Source organism: Globicephala melas, chromosome 5 (genome assembly GCF_963455315.2).
Source record: "Globicephala melas chromosome 5, mGloMel1.2, whole genome shotgun sequence".
Taxonomy (NCBI): Eukaryota; Metazoa; Chordata; class Mammalia; order Artiodactyla; family Delphinidae; genus Globicephala; species Globicephala melas.
Window position 1 is genome coordinate 25,846,111 of NC_083318.1, and position 25,641 is coordinate 25,871,751.

Sequence of the window (25,641 nt, forward strand, 5' to 3'; positions counted from 1 at the left end):
TCTGAGATAGCAAATAAAGATCAGCAAAATTGTCTCTGCATAGTTTTGTATACACTCTAAATGTGTAAATGAGTAAAATGAGTGACAAGAGATGCAGGCAGCTTGACAAAATATCTAACTAATAGCAAAACAATCCACTTGGCTTTGTTTAATAGCAAAACAATTCATTTGGCTGTGCCACAAACTCTGGCCTGGACGAGACACTCAAATTCTTTTCATCTCCTGTGTGACAAACGAATTTTTGTATTTTGAGGAGGAAAAATAGAGCTGAACTAGATGCTCTCTAGAGTTTCTTTGGGCTCAAACATTATGAAAGCTCCTGGAAAATGTCTTTTAGACATTTTCTCTATCTTTTCATCCCAGGTTGTGAAATGAAATCCCACTGTCAAATCATTTCCAGACATCTGGAAAATTTAATCCATTGCCAGTGTAAGATACCAAGGCAGTTAACAATTAAGCTGTTATTAGTGAATCATGTGTTCTAGGAGGCCACTTGCTGGGCTCTATTATTTTAGTGTCACAACCATGACCTGTAAGTAATACCGGCATTTGAGAAACTCATTAACTTTCAGAAACCTGAGGTACAGTTTACTGTATCAGACAAATCTACTAGAGAAATCGCAATAGGAACACACGTGTTCCTACACATATAAAGCCTCACTAGTGTGAGGACTATATGAAAGGATAAGACACATCATTCTTCAAAATCCTCCCTATTGAAGAACTTTGTAAATGGCACACTGAAGTGAAAAAGGCCCTTCACACTTACAACCTAACAGATTTTCCATGATAATAATATACTTATCTGGTCCACATACGTAACACATGCACATGCCAGATGTGTATGTATCTGACTGTGACACCTAACTGTCACAGCTAAAGCAATAATTGTAAATAAAGAGCACGTTTTCAAAAGAATCATTACAAAAAGCCCAAAGAGGAAAAAAGAACAGAAAGTAGGTCAAGCCAGCGTCAAACTAGAAATCATGGCAAATCAGAAAACATTTTGGGTAATAACCTTATATGAGGCTCCAAAAACCACATAAAAGATGCCTTTAAAGTAAAACAAGGTAGAGTAGCCCCCCCTTTATCCACAGAGTATATGTTCCAAACCTCCAGTGAGTGCTTGAAATCTTGAATAGTACTGAACCCTATACATACCTTTTCTTTCCTATACATCCATACCTATGATGAAGTTTAACCTATAAATTAGGCACAGTAGGAGATTAACAACAATAACTAATATAAAATAGATCATAATATACTGTAATAGAAATTATGTGAATGTGGTTTCTCTCTCTCTCAATATCTTATTGTGCTCTACTCACCCTTCTTGTGATGACACGAGATGATAAAATGCCTATGTGATCAGATGAAGTGAGGTGAATGACGCAGGCATGATAAAATGCCTACGTGATCAGATGAAGTGAGGTGAATGACGCAGGCACCGTGACACAGAGTTAGGCTACTGTTGACCTTCTGATGATACATCAGAAGGAGGATCATCTGCTCCAAGCGATGCTGGATCATGGAGCCATTACGATGGCAACGGCTGGATGTCAGGAGCAGACCATGTGGATGGCTGGGTATTCTGGGCAGGACAGAGCTAGGCTATGTGACATTTCATCAAGCTACTCAAAATTATGTGCAATTTAAAACTTATGAACTGCTTATTTATGGAATTTTAATATTTTCAGACCGTGGGTGACCGAGGATGACTGAAGCTGCAGATAAGGGGGGACTACCACAGTGAAACTGACAGGCGTAAGGACCCATGCTACTCGACTAAGCATACAATAGTACTCTGTACTTATATAGTTCAAGCCGCTACAACTCAAGAAAAAGGTACAGGGATGGAAGAAACAAAAAGGCAATCAGAAGATTCCTTATCATTGGTTCCTTCTTCAACCTGAAGAAGGGAGATAGCATTCGAACAAAAACCCAAAGGAGCAAGCAGAAGGGCAGTACCCTGTTTGGGAAAAGATGAAGATTTGAGGGAGTACGGCTGATGTGCCTGACATTACGAACGACTCAGTTAAAGCAGAGACAGACTTGCTTCCAGGTCTCTTGGAAGCTGCTTCTGAAGTTTGATTTTAGTTACCTTTAGGAAAGGGATAAAACATCACACAGTGACTCTGGCAGAGACTATGTGGGATTCGAAGTGGGCTTAAGTAAATTCACAAATGGCTGAGACATGCTGAGACTACCCCTATCCTTCACAGCTGGTGTCAGAGAGAAGGCCTGAGCTCACTCTCACAGCCTCTACCAGCGGCATCTAGGGCTTATGGGCCAAAGATCTGGCAAGTTCTATTTCTCCATGTTACATGAAATATATCAAAGTATTATTTATTAAATATGCTTCTAATGGAGGTGTTAAAGAAGTCTACAGGCTGTATATTCCAATCACCTTATGTCCCCACAAGAAAATTCTGCCTAGTGATTGTGCTTACCTGATAACTATAGGAGAAAAACTAGATTTACTCTTCATCAAGGCCCTGGCAGATTTTTTCTTAAATGTAGTGACCAGAGTTAGGGATGAACAATTTAACAGTTGTCGTGAGTGGCTACTTTAAGAATTTTAAGAGTAGAAATGGTTGCAATAGCAAAAATCATAGAACAGGCCCTACACTTCTGGTAAATGCCATTAGATGTTGCGATTAAATCCAGCGTCAACCTGAGGTTAGAAAATCCCCTACAACAACTGATATGCAATATGGCTCCTGCCAGTTTGAGATACCTAATAAAAAAACAAACTAGGATGGAGAACAGAACACAAGGGTATGTGCTGACAGCTCAGCCAGCAAAAAGAGTTCAGGTTTGACTCAGAGTAGAAGGGTTTTGTTAAGACATAATTAATTCCATCTTTGAAATGAAATCACAATGGGGCATGATTTCTTTAAACAGTTACATTTGCTTACTAACTTAAAATTAGTTAGCTTCCTAGGCGAATGGAAGTTACTACCTCATTTTCAATGTTGGACATAAACTTTCTAGTGGTCAGGACTGCTGAAAGAAGAACCACTATTCACGTCATCCTACTTATTTGAGTTCACGGGACCTAACCTAGATGCAGACAACTGTGTTTGTGCTTTCTGGGGGAGATAGAAGGATCTCTGTGTTTAATTAAAAGCAAAATCACTCACACTCATTAAAACGAACTATCTAACTACATTCTCTGTTATACTACAGTGATAACTTAATCAAAAATCTACTTTCCAGTCTACTGACCATATGGCAGAGTGGCCTCTCGGGATTACCGAAATGCTCCTCTGACGTAGGAATGCGTTCCAGGGGAGTGAGGCACCCACAGATAAAGGGACCTTGGTAGGCTCTGTGTCTTAACCACTTTTTAGAATAGCATTTGTTACCCGACAATGCCCAGCTCTATCTCTTCAAGACTCAAAGCTGACAAACTGACATTTATATTTAGAAAAGATTCCCAAGGAGCTCAGCAAACCTTACTTCTGGTAGTGGGCTGGCTGGTTTGGTGAGGATCCCTCCTACATAAACAACATTAGGCAGAGTGGGTCTCGGAAACTCCAGTGCTACATCTGTACACAGCATCCACAGGCTGGACCCATGGACCAAGTCATACATGGACTTCTCCGGCAGCAGGTTGTACTTCTGCATTATCCTCTCATATTTGGGAAGAACCAGAAAGCTGACCCCTAATCTGGAAATGAGGTAAACGCCGGTGTTTTTCATCCTTTGCAGCAGGTTCATGTGGTCTGTGAGGAGTGAGTTAAACTCCGGGACGTAAGCTAATGGGGCAGGAGCGCCCACTTCGGCAGGATACCAAAGGCCAGTTGAAAATACAGCATATTTAACCCCTAAAAGATGAGCTATCACAAATCCACACATGTCATTAGGGTCCACCAGCAGCAGGTCAAACTTTTCCTTTTTTAGACCCTGAATCAGGGCACGGTTGCCAACCATCATATCACAGTTCTTGGTATAGTGATCCAGTATGTCAAACAGTTCGATTGCTGTCAATCTCCCAGAGAAAATATTCCTCATTTTGGACTGCAGGAAAGCATCCGAGGTGGTACTGTTAAAGATCCCTGGGTAGCGCTGGAGGCTGTAATGATTAGATGGCGTGATGTCTCTACCTTCAGAGAGGAGGAACACTGTGTGGTGCCCACTCTCGTGCAAGGCAGAGGCTAGTGTCTTGAAAATGTACATATGGCTTTCGAACATAATTGGCGGCACGATGATGATTTTGGCGGCCTTCGCTATCCCAACAGCACTCCACAGGAGCATGAAATACGGAGTGTAAGACTTCATAGCTGAAATGACAACCAGAAAACTACTGAAACCAGAATGCAACCCTTATCATTCAAAACAACCACAAAGACACTTTTTCAAAGTATTTGATGATCCAGTACTTTGCCTAAGGATCACTTTTAAAAATTATCCCAATGTTTGTTCTAGTTGCCTCTTTATTTTTGAAAGGTATTTTTCAAAGTATAGAATTGACAGCAAAACTGGCATAGACTGAAATATATTTAAAATGTATCAGTTTTGGAACACACAATTGCATCAATAATGGAGAACTAATTTTTTTTTAAATTTGAAACGAAACCTATAAGATTGAATGACAAAAGATCTCTCTTCTTTGAATAATAGCTATGAGGTATCTATGAAACATCTGTTTATCTTTTAATTGAACATCAATGTTAATCCCAGGAATTAGAGCCAAGACTTATTATTTCCAGGTATATCAGCATGTATGTCTCTTTTTAAAGCTTTTTATCACAGCAGTAACCTTCCTAGTTATGACTAAAGCATATCAAAAAAAGATTATGTTTTAGAAAATAATTATTTCAAGTAGTAATTCTATAGAAAATACACTTTTCCACAGGAAAAAAATGACCTTGAATGTGACTTTCTCCTTTATCTAAATACCCTTAAGCATTCTGGCAGACTCTGTTTATGTAATTTATATCAATTTGCTGATTCATTTCAGGACATTATCTAGAAGAGAAACTTTTAATAGAAAAGTTCAAGAAAGTTAACTGCTTCTCAGTAAATGTTTGTGAAAGAAGTGACTGATGAGTGACTATGTCCTTGACTACACTTCCTGTGTTGTACCTGTAACTCAGGTGCAAAAGGCAAGTCAGATGATGGCTGTATCCTTGATGGCTAATGCTTCTTCTATGCTTTTGTGTTAATGGAGTATATACAATAGTTAGATTCATCCTCTATCATTTTTTAGAAATAATACCTATGGGGGCCATAGAGTATGCAAACTCCCCCTACCTATCCAAAATATTTTTTTCTTAGACTCTAAATTAGCCTCCAAATAGGGAAAGATATGAACAATAGTCACCCATGAGAATTGGACACTTTTACTTCAAGGAACAACTCAAAATACATTTATATGCAATCACCAAATCAATATCTATTTTTACTCATTATCATATATTAATCATCCTACTTGTACAAATTCCCACCACATAAATGCAGTTTAAACAACTATACCTTCTCAACATTCAAACACTGCAAGCAACCTAAAAAAAAAAAAAGAAGAAATCAATAGCAGGCAATGATAGATTCTTCCAATACCAAGATTAAACTATAAATATTTCCAGGTGCTTTTGCCCTCTCTCATTACAAGGAAATTTTCAAACCATTTCTAAATGATACTACATCATTAAGAGTAAACAGAAGTAATATGCTTTATAAACATATAAAAGTCTATGCTAAATGTTGCCTGAATTAACGTGAGGGCTTTAAAAAATAAATTTGGAGAAAACACTGTTTATGTAGCAATAAAGTAAGTTTATTCTATAATTACAAGGTCACTGAAGGAAGAAAATTAAGCAACCAATCTTGGAGAAAACTTTCCAGGTCTTTATTCTCCTGTGTTGTCTCTCCAATGTGTCTCTCTGGTGTAGCCTCCTTCCCATGCCAAGGAGGAAAAATTAGGAATTTTAAGTAGACATGTTATTAATTTTAGGAGTGAGATTTATGTAGAAACAGCTATTACAGCAGAACTGTCCACTGCTGTGATTAATAGTGCCTGTTACTACATGCATGTCCAAGAAGACACACAGGATGATGGACCAATGGTAGGCAACTGCTCTGCTGACTGTGTTTTGCATTTAGCTGAGCAGACTCAGTTCCTTCAGCTGCAGTTAAAACTATTACTTTATCATAAATCACTAAGAAACAAAACAAAAAAATAATAGTAGGGAAACAAATCCTTTTACCATGTTTCTTATTTTTTTCCCTTTTTTATTTTATTTTAGTACCTACTGCAAAGTAAAAAGAAATTGCACAAAATGACGATTTAATGCACAATTGCTTACATTCTAGAACAGCACTATCTAATAGAATGATCTGTGATGATGAAAATGTTCTATCTCCTTACTGTCCAATATGGTAGCCTCTAGGGAGCAGCTAAAATATGATTAGTGTGACTGAGGAACTGACTTTAAATTACTACTAGTGGCTACTGTACCAAAATAAGGTTAGAAAAAGGACATAGATTCTGTACATAAAAATTCTAAAAGTAACTATTCAGAAATACCAATATTCATGTGATAAAATATCTTCTAAAAATAATGTCTACTACGCCTGCATATGTCTTCATGAAAAAAGACATCACCAACAAAAAAGCATCATTTGCACAAGCGTGTTATTCGCTGTTCAAATACAAAGTTCATTATGAAGGATTACAACAGCACTTTAACCTCAGAACTATCTCTTTCATGGATAACAGAATGACTAACGCAACTACCAACAAACGGTGAGATACTTGCTAGTCCAGAAGTATCAGAATGTGTCTATTGATAAGCTGGACTTCATTAATATTAAAATTTCTCCTCTGAGAAAGATAAGGTCAAGAGAATGAGAAGATAAGCAATAGACTGGGAGAAATATTTGCAAAAGACATATTTGATAAAAGGACTGTTATCCAAGATACGTAAGGAAGGAACTCTTAAAACTCAACAATAAGAAAACAAGCAACCTGACTTAAAAAGGGGCCAAAGTCCTCAATAGACACCTCACCAAAGAAAATACATATGGCAAATAAACGTAAGAGAAGATGTTCCATATCATATGTCATTAGGAAAATGCAAATTAAAACATAATGGGAAACCACTACACATCTATTAAAATGGTCAAAATCCACTGACAACACCAAATACTGGAGAGGATGTGGAACAACAGGAACTTTCATACATTGCTGGTGGGGATGCAAAACAGTCTTTGGAAGACAAATTGGCGGTTTCTTACAAAACTAAACATACTCTTACCATACGATCCAGCAATTGTGCTCCTTGGTATTTACACAAAGGAGATGAAAACAGATGTCTGCACAAAAACCTACACAGGAACGTTTATAACAGCTTTATTTACAATTGCCAGAACTTGGGAGTAACCAAGTACACCACCTTAGGTTAAGTGAATAAATAAACTGTGGTTCACCTATATAATGGAATATTACTCAACACTAAAAAGAAATAAGCTACCAAGCCATGGAAAGGCAGGGAGGAAATTAAAATGTATATTTATTAAATGAAAGAAGCCAATCTGAAAAGCCTACATACTGTATGATTCCAATTACATAAGCTTCTGGCAAAGGCAAATCTCTGTGGAGATTTAGGCAATCTCTAAAGAGATTGGTGGTTGCCAAGGGCTGCAAGGAAGGGAGGGATGAACACGTGGAGGCACAGAGGATTTTTAGAGTAGTGAAACTGTTCTGTGAGATGTTACAATGGTGGATACATGTCATTATACATTTACCCAAACCCACAGACTACACAACACCAAGAATGAACCCTGTAAAGTATGGACTTCGGGAGATAACGATGTGGCAACATTCACTGATCAAAACAAATGTACCTGTGGTGCAAGATGTTGATAGCGGAGGGAGGTGTGCATGTGCAGGGGGAGGGAGGATATGGAAACTCTATGTATTTTCTGCTCAATTTTGCTGTGAACTTAGAACTGCTCTAAAAAGTAAAGTTTACTAGTTTAAGAAAAAATTTTAAAGCAACCTGAAATAAAATAATGAAAAGAAAATAAACTAGATGATAAAAAAAAGGATGTGGATGTATTAAATGCACTATAAACAAAATTAAATGAAACATGATATCCTAGAAAAACAGCCTGCAATATACATAATAGACATTTAACTTCTATAAGCATTTTCATGAAGCCATTATTTAGGGCAGGAGAAGACTGTTACTAATTGCAAACATTTCGAGATATGTTAGATTCCCAACAACTGGAGACTGGTTAAATAAATTGTCGTTCATGCATACAATGCAGCCCCGAAACAACCCTGTGAAAGAACATTTAATGGCATGGAAAGATATTCAAGATTAGGTTACTAAACATGCTTATAGCATGTAGCACTCTGTAAAAGATATATATGTATATATACATAGGAATGCTAAACACCAAAGGGCAGTGGTTTTTTTCTGGATAGTATGAATTGTAAGGGATTGTAATTTAACTTTTTCTACGTTGGACACGTGTTACTCTTTTCTTAATAAAAATAATGATAAGTATTTTTTTAAATAATATGTGATGAAAAAAGATCTCATTCACAGTAACAATAAAGTATATAAAATACCTTTAAAATTAATTTAAAAGGATATATGTATTTTGGCTATACTAAGTATGGCAAGTCCTTCCCTGAAGATATACATGGAAATAATACTAAGTGTATAGAAATACTATAATGGAATACGATATTCTAAAAAAGCTAATCCTTCCCATATTATAAATGGACTGAATAAATTCCTCTCAAAATTCCACTGGATGGCTTTGTTTTGTTAAGAATTTGTCCAAACTATAGCCATGTTTCTTGGTTAGAATAGGCAAGAAGAGAGAATACACTTTTGAAAAAGAAACAGTAATGACTTGGGACAGAAAGGTAAACATTAAAATACATTTTGTAATTAAAACACTCTATGTATATGTGTGGCGCATATATACAATGGAATACTAGTCAGCCATAAAAAAGAATGAAATAATGCCATTTGCAGAAACACAGATGCAACTAGAGATCATGACACTAAGTGAAGTAAATCAAAAAGAGAAAGACAAATACCATATGATATCACTTATATGTGGAATCTAAAATACGACACAAATGAACCTATTTACAAAACAGAAACAAATTCACAGACATAGAGAACAGACTTGCAGCTACCAAGGAGGAGGGGGAGTGGGGGAAGGATGGAGTGGGAGGGTGGAGTTAGCAGATGCGAGCTATTATATATGGAATGCATAAACAAGAAGGTCCTACTGTATAGCACAGAGAACTATATTCAATATTCTGAGATAAATCATAATGGAAAAGAATATGAAAAAGGATGTGCATATATATATATATAGAAAGAGAGAAAGAGAGAACTAAATCACTTTGCTGTACAGCAGAAATTAACACATTGTATATCAACTATACTTCAATTAAAAAAACAAAATAAAAACACTACGGAAGTAGCCCAAGAATCCTGAGTCAAATCAATGGATCACAGTAGGCAGCCTGTAAGAATTTCCTGATATGAACATAATATGAGATGAAGGAAGTACAAGTAAACGAAGAAAGAACAACTCACTCAATATGAAATGTGAAAAACTGGCTTTATATTTGCAAAACAAAATCACTACATTTTTTACCTTAGAGTTTCCCCAAAGTAAATCAGACAGAATAATGTCAAATTTTTTTTTTCTAATAAAGCCGTTAAGAGTGTTGAGCTTTAAATGATCTCTGGAAAGTGAAAGATAATTCTGAGCATAAAGCAAAGGAAAAAAATCACTATTATTCGATTCTATTACATAATCATTCAATATTTTTAGAATGTTTAAAACATCTAGTGCAAAGGTTTCCAGTCCAGGACGGCTGACCGAACCCAAGTGTTTCTACTCCTTTCCTCCCAAAGCTCCTTTGGAGTTAAGTAAAGAATATAAAAGGGAATAAATACCTAATACCTCTGAGAATTGACATGAGCAGGTGAGGTATGGGCAAAACTACAGTCATCAGCGGAATGGAGTTGTGACACCGTTTGTGTCAAAAATTTGACAAATAGCTTGTTGAGAGAAAAGAATGCAGGAAGTCATGGCCCAGAACACACAGAGGGAAAGCCTGCAGCAAGGATGAAAACTGCTTCCAGAATGGCTGAGAGCTTGAGAGGACACTGGAAGAGCAAGCGCAGGGGGGGAAGAGCAAGAAATGAAGGGGAGGCGCTCTCTCAAGAGGGACTGAACGCGCTTCCCATCCATCATATCTCCCCTTCACTCCCAAAGAGGCAAAGCAGGGGCTGCTGCATTTACCCCCAGAAGTAAAAATGAAGATCCGTTCTCTAGAAAAAGTGGATAACCTGCCTAACGAGCAGTGAGAGCTGATAACTCGGGCTAAAACCCTCCTAATGTTGGCGTATGGGAGGTGGCAGATGGCTCCTCACCCGTGCACCCTACAGGTGGCACTGGGCACGTCACCCCTCCACACGCAGTCCGAACTCAACCTCCCAGTTAGTCCAAGGAGCTTAAAACTTGCTGAATGACTGAACAAATGAACAAACGAGATTTCTTCTTTCATGAAATCAGCAAGGATGTGATTTTTAGTGATAAGGCTCAGTCCTTGCCAAGGCTATAGCAGTCTTACGCAGTTGGTGAAAATGTAAATCGGCACGAGTGTTCTGAAAAACAACTGGCACATTATTTTACATTTATGAAGCTATCCCGAATCAGAATTACCAACATGTATGTACGAAGACATTCCCTGCATTCACTTCCGACAGCAAACAGGCAGAAACTCCTAAGAATCCAGCAGTAAAGGATTGATCAAAGTATGGTATATCTTACAATGGAAAACCATAGAACCATCAAAAACCATGATTTGTAAAACAGTTTTACTGTGAGAAAATGCCTATAACATAATAAGGAAGCAAGAAAACAAAATTTTACATACATATACTCGATATATGCATACATAAAATGATTATAATGACAACAAAGTAAATATCAAACAGTTATCAATAGTAAATTTCGATTGTCAGATTGAGTGATATTGTTTTAGTTTCCTATTTATATATTTCCAGATCTCTGAAGTTTTCTACCAAAAATATATAATATTTATGACACATTCCTTCAACTTACACGCCCCTTGAGCATGCCTTACACTCACTCTCCCTTTGGAGTCGAGTGTCGGAAAACATCAGTCTCTGCTTGCTGGGCCCTACTTACGCTCCAAATGATTACAGCCTGCCATTGGCTGCTCCGCAACTCGGCCTGCACACTCATTGCCGAGGGCACTAAATATCTCCTAACTTTCACACAAATGCCCTTTTTTTCCCGGCACTTATCTGATTGGACTTCTCTCCCACCCTAAATACTACTGATCCTCTACCTGCTCCAAATTCTCTCTTGGCTTCTGAGATGCTACTGCTCCTTGACGGTACCTCCCTGCCAGAAAACTGAAGAAAATCCACAATGCAAAGACTCTAAACAAATTTCATTTTGCACATCAGTCCGCCCTTTCTTCTTTACATAAAAATTATTCCTAGGCCTGCATTCAAGACAAGAAACCATGCCAAGTTTAGTAAGTGTGCCCACCCCTCATCATATGGAAGCCATTCAACATTGAAGAGTGAATTAATTGGGGCAAAACAACACGGATATCGGGGTGTACCTAAACGTTGCATGTGCAAAACACTCATTTGCAAAAGTTATCCCTCCAAGGCCCCCCAGAATTGTTGTAAACCCTTAAGAGCACCAGAAACAAATCAGATTAGCTATATATTGTTCCTGCTCCTAAGCAACAATGGTTCACATACGCTAACATTTAACACAGGAACACCCCAACATACCACTGAGATTTTTAAAGATGAGAAATAGACTTCATGAATCCATATTGCTCCCATTTTCGCAAACACCAGAGCCTAACACCATACTAGACCTCTGGCAACCTTACTATTTCCATCTACTTATTTTTTTAAAAAAAGTGGGGGCATCACCTTTGGCCACCATTTGAAAGAATCATTTCTCTGTTTTTTTCTATTTGAAGTTGGATCGTTAATAACTCTGAATTGAGCATACATGAGGATGAACTATATAGGAAGAAAAAATGACAAGCACATAAACCAAAGGAAAGAACTTAGGTTTTGACAGCCTACCATCCCAGCAGCTCAGCGATTCACAGTCTATCATTTTAAACAAGAAGTAATCAAAGTGTTTTCACATTAAAGGAAAAACAAGAGCTAATGGGAAATTTAAGATCATGTCTGTACGTGGTGAATTGGGCTATTTAGAAAAATGAAGTGAGTGACTTGGCCCTCAAAGCGGATTATGTAGTCTAGCAAGCTGAACAACGGAATTTCTTTGTGCTTTTAAGTTTCCTTGGCATTTAGTATTATGTGGACTGCAATAAGAGAAAATGTATCAGTCACAACTGCCACCACAGGTTGACCTTGGTACTATATGAAATATTGTTGAGTAATTTCATCTCTCTTCAAAGCACCTTCTACAAGTAAAGCCTTGGAAAATGCCATCTAGTAAAATAAAAATAAATCCAGCAAAGTAAAAACTAATTGGGCACCATTACTAGTATTTTTAAATAAATGTAAATTTTATTTTAAAAATCTATTTTTCTCAGCACAATTTAAGCTCCGAAAGGGTAGAAACTGTAGTAAAAGTTGATGACTGTTTTATTCCCATTGCCTAACCACATAGTGCTCAATAAAGATTTACTGAATGAATGACTGCGATTGTGATTCTGAACCAGGATACGTAGCTGGACCCCAGGCACCTCCACTAATGGCCTCATTTTTGTCCTTTAATTTTAAATGAATGAATTTATAATTATATCTATTGCTTTACTTCTGAATAAAATTCTAAATCAAAAGCTTTGGTTGGCTTGAGGCATTGGAGTTAGTTACACATCTCAATCATGGAGAAAATTTCTGGGGTAATGGATAATGCAGTTGGAGAAAGTTATCAAGTTAAAGCACAGATTCATTACAGCTTTTCCTTAAGTCTACGGGTCTTTTTTCATCTTATTTGTTAACTTCCTACACATTCACAGCAATGTTGTGAATGGCCAAGAAAATTACCACTTATTAAATAACAATAGAATATGAAAGGAAACTGGAATTCGTTGGATGCCATGTATGGGCATGTAAGAGACAGCTGTGGCATATATTTTCCTTCTCTTTTCTAGTAATGGAATCCTCTACTTTAGCTTGGCTCATAGCCAAAAAGACTAAGGACATTTGCCAACCTCTCTAGGGGCTAGTTTTAGCCACAATGAGTAAGTTCTAGTAAATGGGCATGGGATGGAAGCATAGTGATATGTGCAATTCTAATTTATACACCTAGAGATTTCCCTTTTCACCTTCCTGCTGGCTGGAATGAGGACGTAATAATGATTAACATCCTGGACCACGAGACAGAAGTACAAACCAGGAAAGGTGTAACAACAAAGACACCTGACACTGTGGAATCAGAGTATCAGCTCTGCCTGCTTCTGCCCATTGTAACCATCATCTGCGAGACAACTCAACTACCTTCTTAGAGTCATTGTTATTTTGACAGTTTCCAGCACTAGGGTGATCAACCATCCTAGAACTGACAGCATTTCCAGGATGCAGAGTTTCAGCACTAAAACTGGGAACGTCTTGGGCAAACCAGAAGGAGCTGGTCACCCCATAGCTTGAAATCTATATCCTAACATAAAACTACCAATAAACAGCAGCTTGTAAAAAGAGCTGTACAATGTACCTTCCCTGCGTCACAGACTTTATGAGTATTATCTCATTTTATACTGAGATAAAGACAAAAATAGTTGTTCCCATTTATAGATGAGAATATGATTGAGAGTAAGACTGAGATAAGAAATTATCTAGTATATTGCAGAGCTTCATATCCATTTTTAATCCACTTTCATCCCACCATGCAAAGAGAGGAAGAAAACAAAGCTGAAAAAACATATTGTAACTGTGGTCAAACTGGGGGAAAACTCAGCTTTATTGCTACGGAGTTGTTAAACGGCCCAGGTTTAAACATTCATCTTTCATAAGTAAACAATATCTTGTGTTCTGAAGTTAATTATGACCATCTATTTGCAATTAAACTATGAAAGCAAGGAGTCCCCTAAAATCACACTGTGAAGTGGGAACACCTTGACTTGGGGTGGGTGATGAGGAGAGATAATTCAGGAAATTAAGGCCACCTGCTGTCGGCTAATGATTCCCACCAAAAAAAAAAAGCTGTGGTCTGGCACCTTTAATTAATCAAGAGGGCAATCTGGGTAAAAACCCTACATTCGGTTGGCTATTGGCAGTTAATAAAAAGAGAAAACAGATTTTCAAAATTTGCCACTTTATTAAATTAATGGTTTTGATTCATTCAGAAAATTTCAAGATGTTTATTTGTTTGGAAGTGCACAGCTTAAGAGAAATGCAAACTACTGAAGGAAATAAACCATTAGCAATAAAGTTCAAAAAATTCATTTCCGCACTTGGTCCTCTGATGAGTGCCAAGGGGTACAGGAAAAGCCTCCTTTTGAAGGAGAAGTTGTAGGGAATGTTTTTGTTGTCATTTACTGTTGCTGTTGCTGTTGTAACACTCCAGGTTAGCTGTACTTACCACTTGTCTACACTGCCAGTATCTGCAATTACCTCTTCCCAGACATCTATAGTACAGGCAGTGAAGCTGTAATGAGAAACTCGATGCTATTCCCTTAACAGTGATAGCTGGCCCAGGCCCACTTGGGATCCTTCTCTGAAATCATCAGGTGGGAAGGTAAGATAAAAAACAAGAAAATAAGAGAGAAAAGAAAAATAGGATCATATGGATACCAACCGACATTGCACTCAGTACTCAGTAAATTATATGTATCCAATTAATGCTCAATGATGGCGATTAAATTTAACTATATTAAACACAAATTTAATCGCCTAATGAAACGATTCTGAAATGTTCACATCCAAAAGAAACACCCACGGTGCTAACTAAAAATGCAGATTCCAGGGTCTTTTCAACACACAGGCTATTATGAAGTCTGGGGACAAATCCCCAAACCTGCAATTGTAAGAAGCAGCTGGAGATCTTGATGCAATTCAACCACCAGATTGAGAGACAGGGATCTCATACTTAATCCTTATGTGCAATAAGAGAAATACAAGTGATGCAGTGGACGTGTGGATCTGAAATTTAAAGACCTGATAAAGCTCAACTGTCCTGGGGCTTCAGAAAATGACAATGCCCAACCACAGATCCCGAGGAACCCAAAATAAACAAACACTCCCCAAGTATTTTTAAATGTCCTGTGACAAAGTGCCTGCAATCTCTCAGGAGCGTGTGAATACAGTTTTAGTAATTTATAAAGACATGTGGTACCTTTCAATTTTCATTCAGTTTAATATCACATATTCTACTTTACCATTATCACTAAATTATACAAATTATAAGAGAATTTGAAATATTAGTGTATTAGTAAAGTATTAGCAATGTCCCTTTGGATAATTTAAATCAATGTCAACGTGTATTTAAAATTTTGGTGTTTTGGATCTGTGTCATATTTAGGTAACCTAAGACTGTCTTTTCAGGTAGCTCACATCTCAAGTTGTTTATATTATGATAATAAAATCATTTTAAGTGACCCTATCATGAAGTCCCTATAATTAAAGGAAAAAAATAAATATATATATGGCATGCATCTATGGACGCCCAAATCCACAGCCTTTGTAATTTAGGCCAAGTTATTTAATTTCTCTGCACCTAATTCGCTTCACCTGCCAGGTGAAGATATTAAATTAGATGGTCTGGAACATCGCTTACAATTCTAAAGCTTACTGAAAAATGGGATTAAGAATAAGTTTAATGAGACTGATATGATTTGGCTCACAAAAGTAGTTAAGACCAGATCAATGGATGCTGAGGGAAAAAAATGAAGAAAAATGAAATTCACCCTGATTTTAAACTTTATGTTCTAGAGAATCTTTACTGTGAAGACACATTTCATAGGGATGCTTTTAAAATGCAATTCTGATTCAGTATGTCTGGTATGGGGCCCCAAATGATTTCTTTCTGACGAGCTCTCTGGTGACACGAGACGCTGTAGGTGTGCACACCGCACTGTGAGTAAGCAAAGATTTAGAGTCAAGCCGAGAGGTAGAACGAAGAGTAATAAAACATGATCAATAATGAGGTCAACCAGTCAACAATACCAATAACCTACTGGAAAACAAATTGTTTTTCAATCACACATAAACAAAAGACAATTTGCTTAAAATAACGAAAGGACTTAATGGACTTAATATGCAATTTTTTTAAGGAACTGATATCTGGTAGGTGAGCCAATCTTCCAACAAACAGCTCCACTCCAGTGGCTCTCAACTCTGACTGCTCATTATAATCATCTGGGGAGCCCGTGAAAACTAGAGACGCCTGAAAACCTGCCGCTCCCAACCTAGATCAATTAAAAATCAGAATTTCTGGAGGTGAGGCCTACCTAGGTCTTAGAGATTTTTGTTTTCTTTTTGATGCTCCCCAAGGGATTATGATATTGAGAACCAGTGAGCTACACTTTCACAAAGTCATAGCAAAATACACAAAAGTAAACTAATCCAACCCACTGTGTTGTCTTTTAATAAATTGAGGAGCTTGTGTGTGTGTGTGTGTGTGTGTTGGCAAAACTAAGAATACTTGAATACCCCTAAACAACCAATTAGTAAATAATATACAGTATCATGAATTTAGGTTATAAAAACTAACCAGGAAAACTGTTAACCAGGAAAACATTTTGAAATTTATACTAGATTTTTCTTTTGTCCCTAAAATGATTAGAAATTTTTTCATCACATGAGAAAACTGGAACTCGTTATATTTAGTATCATAGATCAGTGGTTCTCAAACTTTAGTATGCATCAGAATCACCTGAAGAGTTTGTTATAACAGACTTTTAGGCCTGTCCTCAGTTTCTGATTCTGTAGATCTGGGAGGGGTCCAAGAATCTGCACATCTAACAAATTCCCAAGGGATGTTGATGCTGCTGGTCCAGGGACCATTTTGAGAATCACTGATAGAGAAAAAAGTTTGCAATTTTAAAAACCACAATTTTATAGATACCCATATCCACAGATACAGTGTGGATTTCTTTTTCTGCACCTCCTTAAGACCAGCTTGGTACCAGTTATCTCCATGCTTCTGCATCATGTGATCAACATTCAGCAAACAATAAGGAAATTCTTTGTTTTGATTCTGATCTCATCCTTAAACAAATGAGAAAATTTTCATAAATCGTACAACTGAGATTGTATGAGGCTTTAGGTTCTCATAGGTATATGCTTTCTTAAAAAAAAACTGATGTTTGATTAATGTTTTAAAATGTTTCATTAGGACTTTTTATAACTCTTTCATTGGGATTTAATTAGCAGAATACCACAATGAATGTGGAGGAAATGCAGATCAAATTATCTTCTCCCACAATGGGACAAAATCACATGTGTGGGAAACAGCTTTTCAATACACCATTTCTTAGAGAATCTTAAGGCTTCGAAAATGTACTAGGATCACAAAAGATCATGGGATTGTTTCTCTTATTATTAATAATATCCTTTGTTTAATATCACTAGTTTAAGCGAATTTTTAACATTATCTACATTAACATTATAAGAGTCACAAAATACATCCCCATGTGATAACTTAAACATGTTTTGGGACCCAAAATGTCTGGCCAAATATAACCAAAAAACAAACTTAAAATAATTCTGGATATTTCCCTATTCAGTTCCTTGCAAGTCCTGTAGAGTGAACAAATAGCAAACTTCCCCACTGCTGTCTCATAAAATGCTAGTCAAATCACAAAGAGAAGGTCGTTATGGAGGATCAGATAAAACAGCAACCTTATATTGTTCTCCAGAAGAGGAAGATTTTGGTAGGCTGAGAATGCATTTCTCTGATACTCCCTTACAAACAAGTAAAAATGTAGTTTTGTGGCTTCTAAGCATCTAGGATTAGACTTGATAGTCAACACAATGAGGCAAGTCTAAGGAAGTATTTTGTATATCACTGCCATTGTTAACAGTCTTGCAAACATAATATTAATATGCTTGTCATGAAATGATGCCAACTATATGTTAAAATATGTATTTTCATATTTTATGCAATAAATCAGTCCCAATTTAAAAGCTAAAGATAACTGAGTCCAAGCCCTCTCATTTGTAGAGAAAGGGACAAGGTCTCCAGCGGGTGGTTGCCAAGCATCATTTGGCTAGTTCATAGTTACTCATTGGCAGAGTCGGAACTAGCACTCAGGTTTCCTGGGTCCTAATCCAGTATCTCTTATCTATACCACATAAAGACTCTCCAAAGTTGCCACCGCCACATGCCAGATAACAGGCTTTTTCTTGAATTCTGGGATCCACAAAGCAAATCAGCAGTCTTTGAAAAGGCTTACTAATGACCTTCTTACACTTTTATACATAAAAACCTTTCAATTTTATACTAAATTTGAAAAGTCACCGTGTATTTTGGCTCTATGGCAGAAGACTTCTATCATATAATAGGCTGCCTGTGAACGAATGGTTGGATTAATTCTTTCATTTTTTTTTTTTTGGCTGTGTTGGGTCTTTGTTGCTGCACACAGGCTTTCTCTAGTTGTGGCGAGTGGGGGCTACTCTTTGTTGCGGTGTGCGGGCTTCTCATTGCAGTGGCTTCTCTCATTGCGGAGCATGTGCTCTAGGCTCGCGGGCTTCAGTAGTTGTGGCACATGGGCTCAGTAGTTGTGGCCTGCGGGCTCTAGAGCACAGTCTCAGTAGTTGTGGCTCACGGGCTCTAGAGAGCAGGCTCAGTAGTTATAGTGCACGGGCTTAGATACTCCGTGGCATGTGGGATCTTCCCGGATCAGGGATCCAACCCACGTCCCCTGCATTGGCAGGCGGATTCTTAACCGCTGTGCCACCAGGGAAGTCCCTGGATTAATCCTTATATGTTACAGATGCTCACTAGACAAACCTCCAGGAATTCAACATGTCTGGTTCAAAGTGTCTCCCCTTCCATGCCTTGTGAGCAGAGTAGGAATAAGAGTAGTACTGCATTTATGTAGTATCAAAATGATAAGCTAAATTACTTTTACTGGTAAAAATAATGATGAGAAAGCATAAAGCAGTTGGGCTCGTATAGAGGCTGGACAACTACTATACAGGACGATCTGAATAAAATGACTAGATCCTACTCTACTGATGGGCAGACTCTACCACCCTCCCCCAGCCCCCCAAACACACCTCTACCCACATTCCTACTGACAATTTGCAAGCCATTCACTGGGATTTCTCTTCTGAACTCCCCACCAAAGGCAAGGACATTATCTCCAGAAAGGCAGACAAATGAAACAGTAAGAGAGCAAAAAGAGGGAGCAGGACAGCCAGAGGCCCTTGTTTCTGCATATTTAGCATTGTTTAGAAATGTGAACAAAAAGTATACTCTAAAGCATATGCTAGTCAAAATAACAATCACCTCTCAGTGCTCTCAAGAATTATTTAAAACTGGCAAATAAGAGTCAGGCATCACTTCTTATTAATAATATTCTTTCCTAACCCATTGATTTCCTTTCTTTGAAGAGATTTCTTGAAATCTATTCTTATTCCTATTCCTACTCCTACTGCCCTGCCCAGAAGAGATGGAAGAGGAGACATTCTGAACCAGAGAACTTTGGTAAGAGGGAAAAGAACTCAGCCTGTGCTTCTGGCTAATCGCTATAAAACGTCTTAACTGGGGGGTGGGGGGAGAAGGGAGCATTTAAATGCTTCTGAAGTCACAGCTTCCTAATATGTGTAATCATTCTCTTTTCCAACTACTATTCCTTGACATCAGCCATATTTATATTCAAATATAAATCCAAATTAAAAACTAAATAGGGCTTCCCTGGTGGCGCAGTGGTTGAGAGTCCGCCTGCCGATGCAGAGGACATGGGTTCGTGCCCCGGTCCGGGAGGATCCCACATGCCGTGGAGCGGCTAGGCCCGTAAGCCATGGCCGCTGAGCCTGTGCGTCCGGAGCCTGTGCTCCGCAACAGGAAAGGCCACAACAGTGAGAGGCCCACGTACCACAAAAAAAAAAAAAAAAAAAAAAAACCCGAAACTAAATAACAATTATCTCTGTCATTATTTCCTCTTATTAGCCTTTCTTAGAATTAGCTGTGAATACACTTCCATCCATTAGAAGCCCCAGGTAAATTTTAAAAGAAAAATCTACTAAACAATTATTAATTTTATAATGATGAGTTCAAAGAACTATATATAACCTTTCTACAGACCAACTTTTTTCTTCTGTTTTAACTAAATGATACAGCAGTTTATACAGAACATTTCATTTAAAAACAAAGGAAGGGTGAGAGGGGTAAGATGGCGGAAGAGTCAGACGCGCAGATCACCTTCCTCCCCACAGATACACCAGAAATACATCTACACGTGGAACCACTCCTACAGAACACCTACTGAACGCTGGCAGAAGACCTCAGACCTCCCAAAAGGCAAGAAACTCCCCACGTACCTGGGTAGGGCAAAAGAAAAAAGAATAAACAGAGACAAAAGAATAGGGACGGGACCTGCACCAGTGGGAGGGAGCCGTGAAGGAGGAAAAGTTTCCACACACTAGGAGCCCCTTCGCGGGCGGAGACTGCGGGTGGCGGAGGGCGGAAGCTTCGGAGCCACGGAGGAGAGCGCAGCAACAGGGGTGCGGAGGGCAAAGCGGAGGGATTCCCGCACAGAGGATCAGGGCCGACCAGCACTCACCAGTCCGAGAGGCTTGTCCGCTCACCCGCCGGGGCGGGCGGGGCTGGGAGCTGAGGCTCGGGCTTCCAGTGGAGCGCAGGGAGAGGACTGGCGGCGCGAACACAGCCTGCAGGGCTTAGTGCGCCACGGCTGGCCGGGAGGGAGTCCGGGAAAAAGTCTGGACCTGCCGAAGAGACAAGAGACTTTTTCTTCCCTCTTTGTTTCCAGGTGCGCGAGGAGAGGGGATTCAGAGCGCTGCTTAAAGGAGCTCCACAGACAGGCGCGAGCCGCGGCTAACAGCGCGGACCGCAGCGACGGGAATGAGACGCTAAGGCTGCTGCTGCCACCACCAGGAAGCCTGTGTGCGAGCACAGGTCACTATCCACACCTCCCTTCCGGGGAGCCTGTGCAGCCCGCCACTGCCAGGGTTCCGGGATCCAGGGACAACTTCCCCGGGAGAATGCACGGTGTGCCTCAGGCTGGTGCAACGTCACGCCGGCCTCTGCCGCCGAAGTCTCGCCCCGCATCCGTGCTCCTCCCTCCCCCTGGCCTGAGTGAGCCAGAGTCCCTGAATCAGCGGCTCCTTTAACCCTGTCCTGTCCGAGCAAAGAACAGACGCCCCCCAGCGGCCTACACGCAGAGGCGGGGCCAAATCCAAAGCCGAAACCCGGGAGCTGGGCGAACAAAGAAGAGAAAGGGAAATCTCTCCCAGCAGCCTCAGGAGCAGCAGATTAAATCTCCACAATCAACTTGATGTACCCTGCATCTGTGGAATACCTGAAAAGACAACGAATCATCCCAAACTGAGGAGGTTCAAAGCAAGATTTATTATTTTTTCCTTTTCCTCTTTTTGTGAGTATGTATGTGTATGCTTCTGTGTGAAATTTTGTCTGTATAGCTTTGCTTTCACCATTTGTACTAGGGTTCTATCCGTCTGATGTGTTTTTTTTTAACTTAAAAAAATTTTTTTTTCTTAATAAATTTTTTTTATTTTAATAACTTTATTTTATTTTACCATACTTTATTTTATTTCATCCTCTTTCTTCCTTTCTTTCTTTTCCTTCCTTCCTCATTCTTTCCTCCCTCCCTCTCTCTCTCTCTCTTTCTTTCTACTTTTTCCTCCCTTTTATTCTGAGCCGTGTGGATGAAACGCTCTTGTTGCTGCAGCCAGGACTCACTGCTCTGCCTCTGAGGTGGGAGACACAACTTTAGGACACTGGTCCACAAGAGACCTCCCAGCTCCACATAGTATCAAACGGTGAAAATCTTGCAGAGATCTCCATCTCAACACCAACACCCAGCGTCACTCAACGACCAGCAAGCTACAGTGCTGGACACCCTATGCCAAACAACTAGCAAGACAGGAACACAACCCCACCCATTAAAAGAGAGGCTCCTGAAAATCATAATAAGTCCACAGACACCCCAAAACACACCACCAGACGTGGACCTGCCCACCAGAAAGACAAGATCCAGCCTCATCCACAAGAACACAGGCACCAGTCCCCTCCACCAGGAAGCATACACAACCCACTGAACCAACCTTAGCCACTGGGGACAGACACCAAAAACAATGGGAACTACGAACGTGCAGCCTGCAAAAAGGAGACCCCAAACACAGAAAGATAAGCAAAATGAGAAGACAGAAAAACACACAGCAGATGCAGGAGCAAGATAAAAACCCACCAGACCTAACAAATGAAGAGGAAATAGGCAGTCTACCTGAAAAAGAATTCAGAATAATGATAGTAAAGATGATCCAAAATCTTGGAAATAGAATAGAGGAAATGCAGGAAACATTTAGCAAGGACCTAGAAGAACTAAAGATGAAACAAGCAATGACGAACAACACAATAAATGAAATTAAAAATACTCTAAAAGGGATCAATAGCAGAATAACTGAGGCAAAGGAATGGATAAGTGACCTGGGAGATAAAATAGTGGAAATAACAACTGCATTCTTTTTCTAAAGAAAAAAGAATGAAAAAAAACTGAGGACAGTCTCAGAGACCTCTAGGACAACATTAAACGCACCAACATTTAAATTATAGGGGTTCCAGAAGAAGAAGAGAAAAAGAAAGGGACTGAGAAAATATTTGAAGAGATTATAGTTGAAAACTTCCCTAATATGGGAAAGGAAATAGTTAACCAAGTCCAGGAAGCACAGAGAGTCCCATACAGGATATATCCAAGGAAAAACATGCCAAGACAAATATTAATCAAACTGTCAAAAATTAAATACAAAGAAAACATATTTAAAGCAGCAAGGGAAAAAACAACAAATAACACACAAGGAAATCCTCATAAGGTTAACAGCTGATCTTTCAGCAGAAAGTCTGCAAGCCAGAAGGGACTGGCAGGACATATTTAAAGTGATGAAGGAGAAAAATCTACAACCAAGATTACTCTACCCAGCAAGGATCTCATTCAGATTTGATGGAGAAATTAAAACCTTTACAGACAAGCAAAAGCTGAGAGAGTTCAGCACCACCAAACCAGCTTTACAACAAATGCTTGAGGATCTTCTCGAGGCAAGAAACACAAGAGAAGGAAAAGACCTATAACAACAACCCCAAAACAATTAAGAAAATGGGAACAGGAACATACATATCGATAATTACCTTAAATGTAAATGGACTAAATGCTCCCACCAAAAGACACAGACTGGCTGAATGGATACAAACACAAGACCCACATATATGCTGTCTACAAGAGACCCACTTCAGACCTAGAGACACATACAGACTGAAAGTGAGGGGATGGAAAAAGATATTCCATGCAAATGGAAATCAAAAGAAAGCTGGAGTAGCAATTCTCATATCAGACAAAATAGACTTTCAAATAAAGACTATTACAAGAGACAAAGAAGGACACTACATAATGATCAAGGGATCGATCCAAGAAAAAGATATAACAATTGTAAATATTTATGCATCCAACATAGGAGCACCTCAATACATAAGGCAAATACTAACAGCCATAAAAGGGGAAATCGACAGTAACACATTCATAGTAGGGGACTTTAACACCCCACTTTCACCAATGGACAGATCATCCAAAATGAAAATAAATAAGAAAATACAAGCTTTACATTATACATTAAACAAGATGGACTTAATTGATATTCATAGGACATTCCATCCAAAAACAACAGAATATGAATTTTTCTCAAGTGCTCATGGAACATTCTCCAGGATAGATCATATCTTGGGTCACAAATCAAGCCCTGGTAAATTTAAGAAAATTGAAATTGTATCAAGTATCTTTTCTGACCACAACGTTATGAGACTAGATATCAATTACAGGAAAAGATCTGTAAAAAATACAAACACATGGAGGTGAAACAATACACTGCTTAATAATGAAGTGATCACTGAAGAAATCAAAGAGGAAATCAAAAAATACCTAGAAACAAATGACAATGGAGACATGACGACCCAAATCCTATGGGATGCAGCAAAAGCACTTCTAAGAGCGAAGTTTATAGCAATACAATCCTACCTTAAGAAACAGGAAACATCTCGAATAAACAACCTAACCTTGCACCTAAAGCAATTAGAGAAAGAAGAACAAAAAAACCCTAAAGTTAGCAGAAGGAAAGAAATCATAAAGATCAGATCAGAAATAAATGAAAAAGAAATGAAGGAAACGATAGCAAAGATCAATAAAACTAAAAGTTGGTTCTTTGAGAAGATAAACAAAATTGATAAACCATTAGCCAGACTCATCAAGAAAAAAAGGGAGAAGACTCAAATCAATAGAATTAGAAATGAAAAAGGAGAAGTAACAACTGACACTGCAGAAATACAAAAGATCATGAGAGCTTACTACAAGCAAGTCTATGCCAATAAAATGGACAACCTGGAAGAAATGGACAAATTCTTAGAAATGCACAACCTGCTAAGACTGAATCAGGAAGAAATAGAAAATATGAACAGACCAGTCACAAGCACTGAAATTGAAACTGTGATTAAAAATCTTCCAACAAGCAAAAGCCCAGGACCAGATGGCTTCACAGGCAAATTCTATCAAACATTTAGAGAAGAGCTAACACCTATCCTTCTCAAACTCTTCCAAAATATAGCAGAGGGAGGAACACTCCCGAATTCCTTCTACGAGGCCACCATCACCCTGATACCAAAACCAGACAAGGATGTCACAAAGAAAGAAAAATAGAGGCCAACATCACTGATGAAAATAGATGCAAAAATCCTCAACAAAATACTAGCAAACAGAATCCAACAGCACATTAAAAGGATCATACACCATGATCAAGTGGGGTTTATTCCAGGAATGCAAGGATTCTTCAATATAAACAAATCAATCAATGAGATACACCATATTAACAAATTGAAGGAGAAAAACCATATGGTCATCTCAATAGATGCAGAGAAAGCTTTCGACAAAATTCAACACCCATTTATGGTAAAAACCCTGCAGAACGTAGGCATAGAGGGAACTTTCCTCAACATAATAAAGGCCATATATGACAAACCCACAGCCAATACCGTCCTCAATGGTGAAAAACTGAAAGCATTTCCACTAAGATCAGGAACAAGACAAGGTTGCCCACTCTCACCACTCTTATTCAACATAGTTTTGGAAGTTTTAGCCACAGCAATCAGAGAAGAAAAAGAAATAAAAGGAATCCAAATCGGAAAAGAAAAAGTAAAGCTGTCACTGTTTGCAGATGACATGATACTATACATAGAGAGTCCTAAAGATGCCACCAGAAAACTACTAGAGCTAATCAATGAATTTGGTAAAGTAGCAGGATAGAAAATTAATGCACAGAAATCTCTGGCATTCCTACACACTAATGATGAAAAATCTGAAAGTGAAATCAAGAAAACACTCCCATTTACCACTGCAACAAAAAGAATAAAATATCTAGGAATAAACCTACCTAA

General features: G+C 38.6%; 1 protein-coding gene across 3 annotated transcripts in view; it reads right to left on the reverse strand.

Annotated features, from left to right (window-relative positions):
* The window catches only part of UGT8 (UDP glycosyltransferase 8), a 93,704-nt gene that overhangs the window by 56,786 nt on the left and 11,277 nt on the right, over positions 1-25,641 (reverse strand). The window contains exons 2-4 of one of the 3 annotated variants that reach the window (XM_060299006.1): positions 20,753-20,915; positions 5,482-5,510; positions 3,463-4,286 (exon numbers count right to left, since the gene is read on the reverse strand). In XM_060299006.1, the coding sequence (XP_060154989.1) occupies positions 3,463-4,284 (822 nt within the window). In that variant the 5' untranslated portion in view covers positions 4,285-4,286; positions 5,482-5,510; positions 20,753-20,915. The remainder of the gene's footprint in view (positions 1-3,462; positions 4,287-5,481; positions 5,511-20,752; positions 20,916-25,641) is intronic. The other 2 variants (XM_030863985.2, XM_030863987.2) reach the window with 2 other exon arrangements.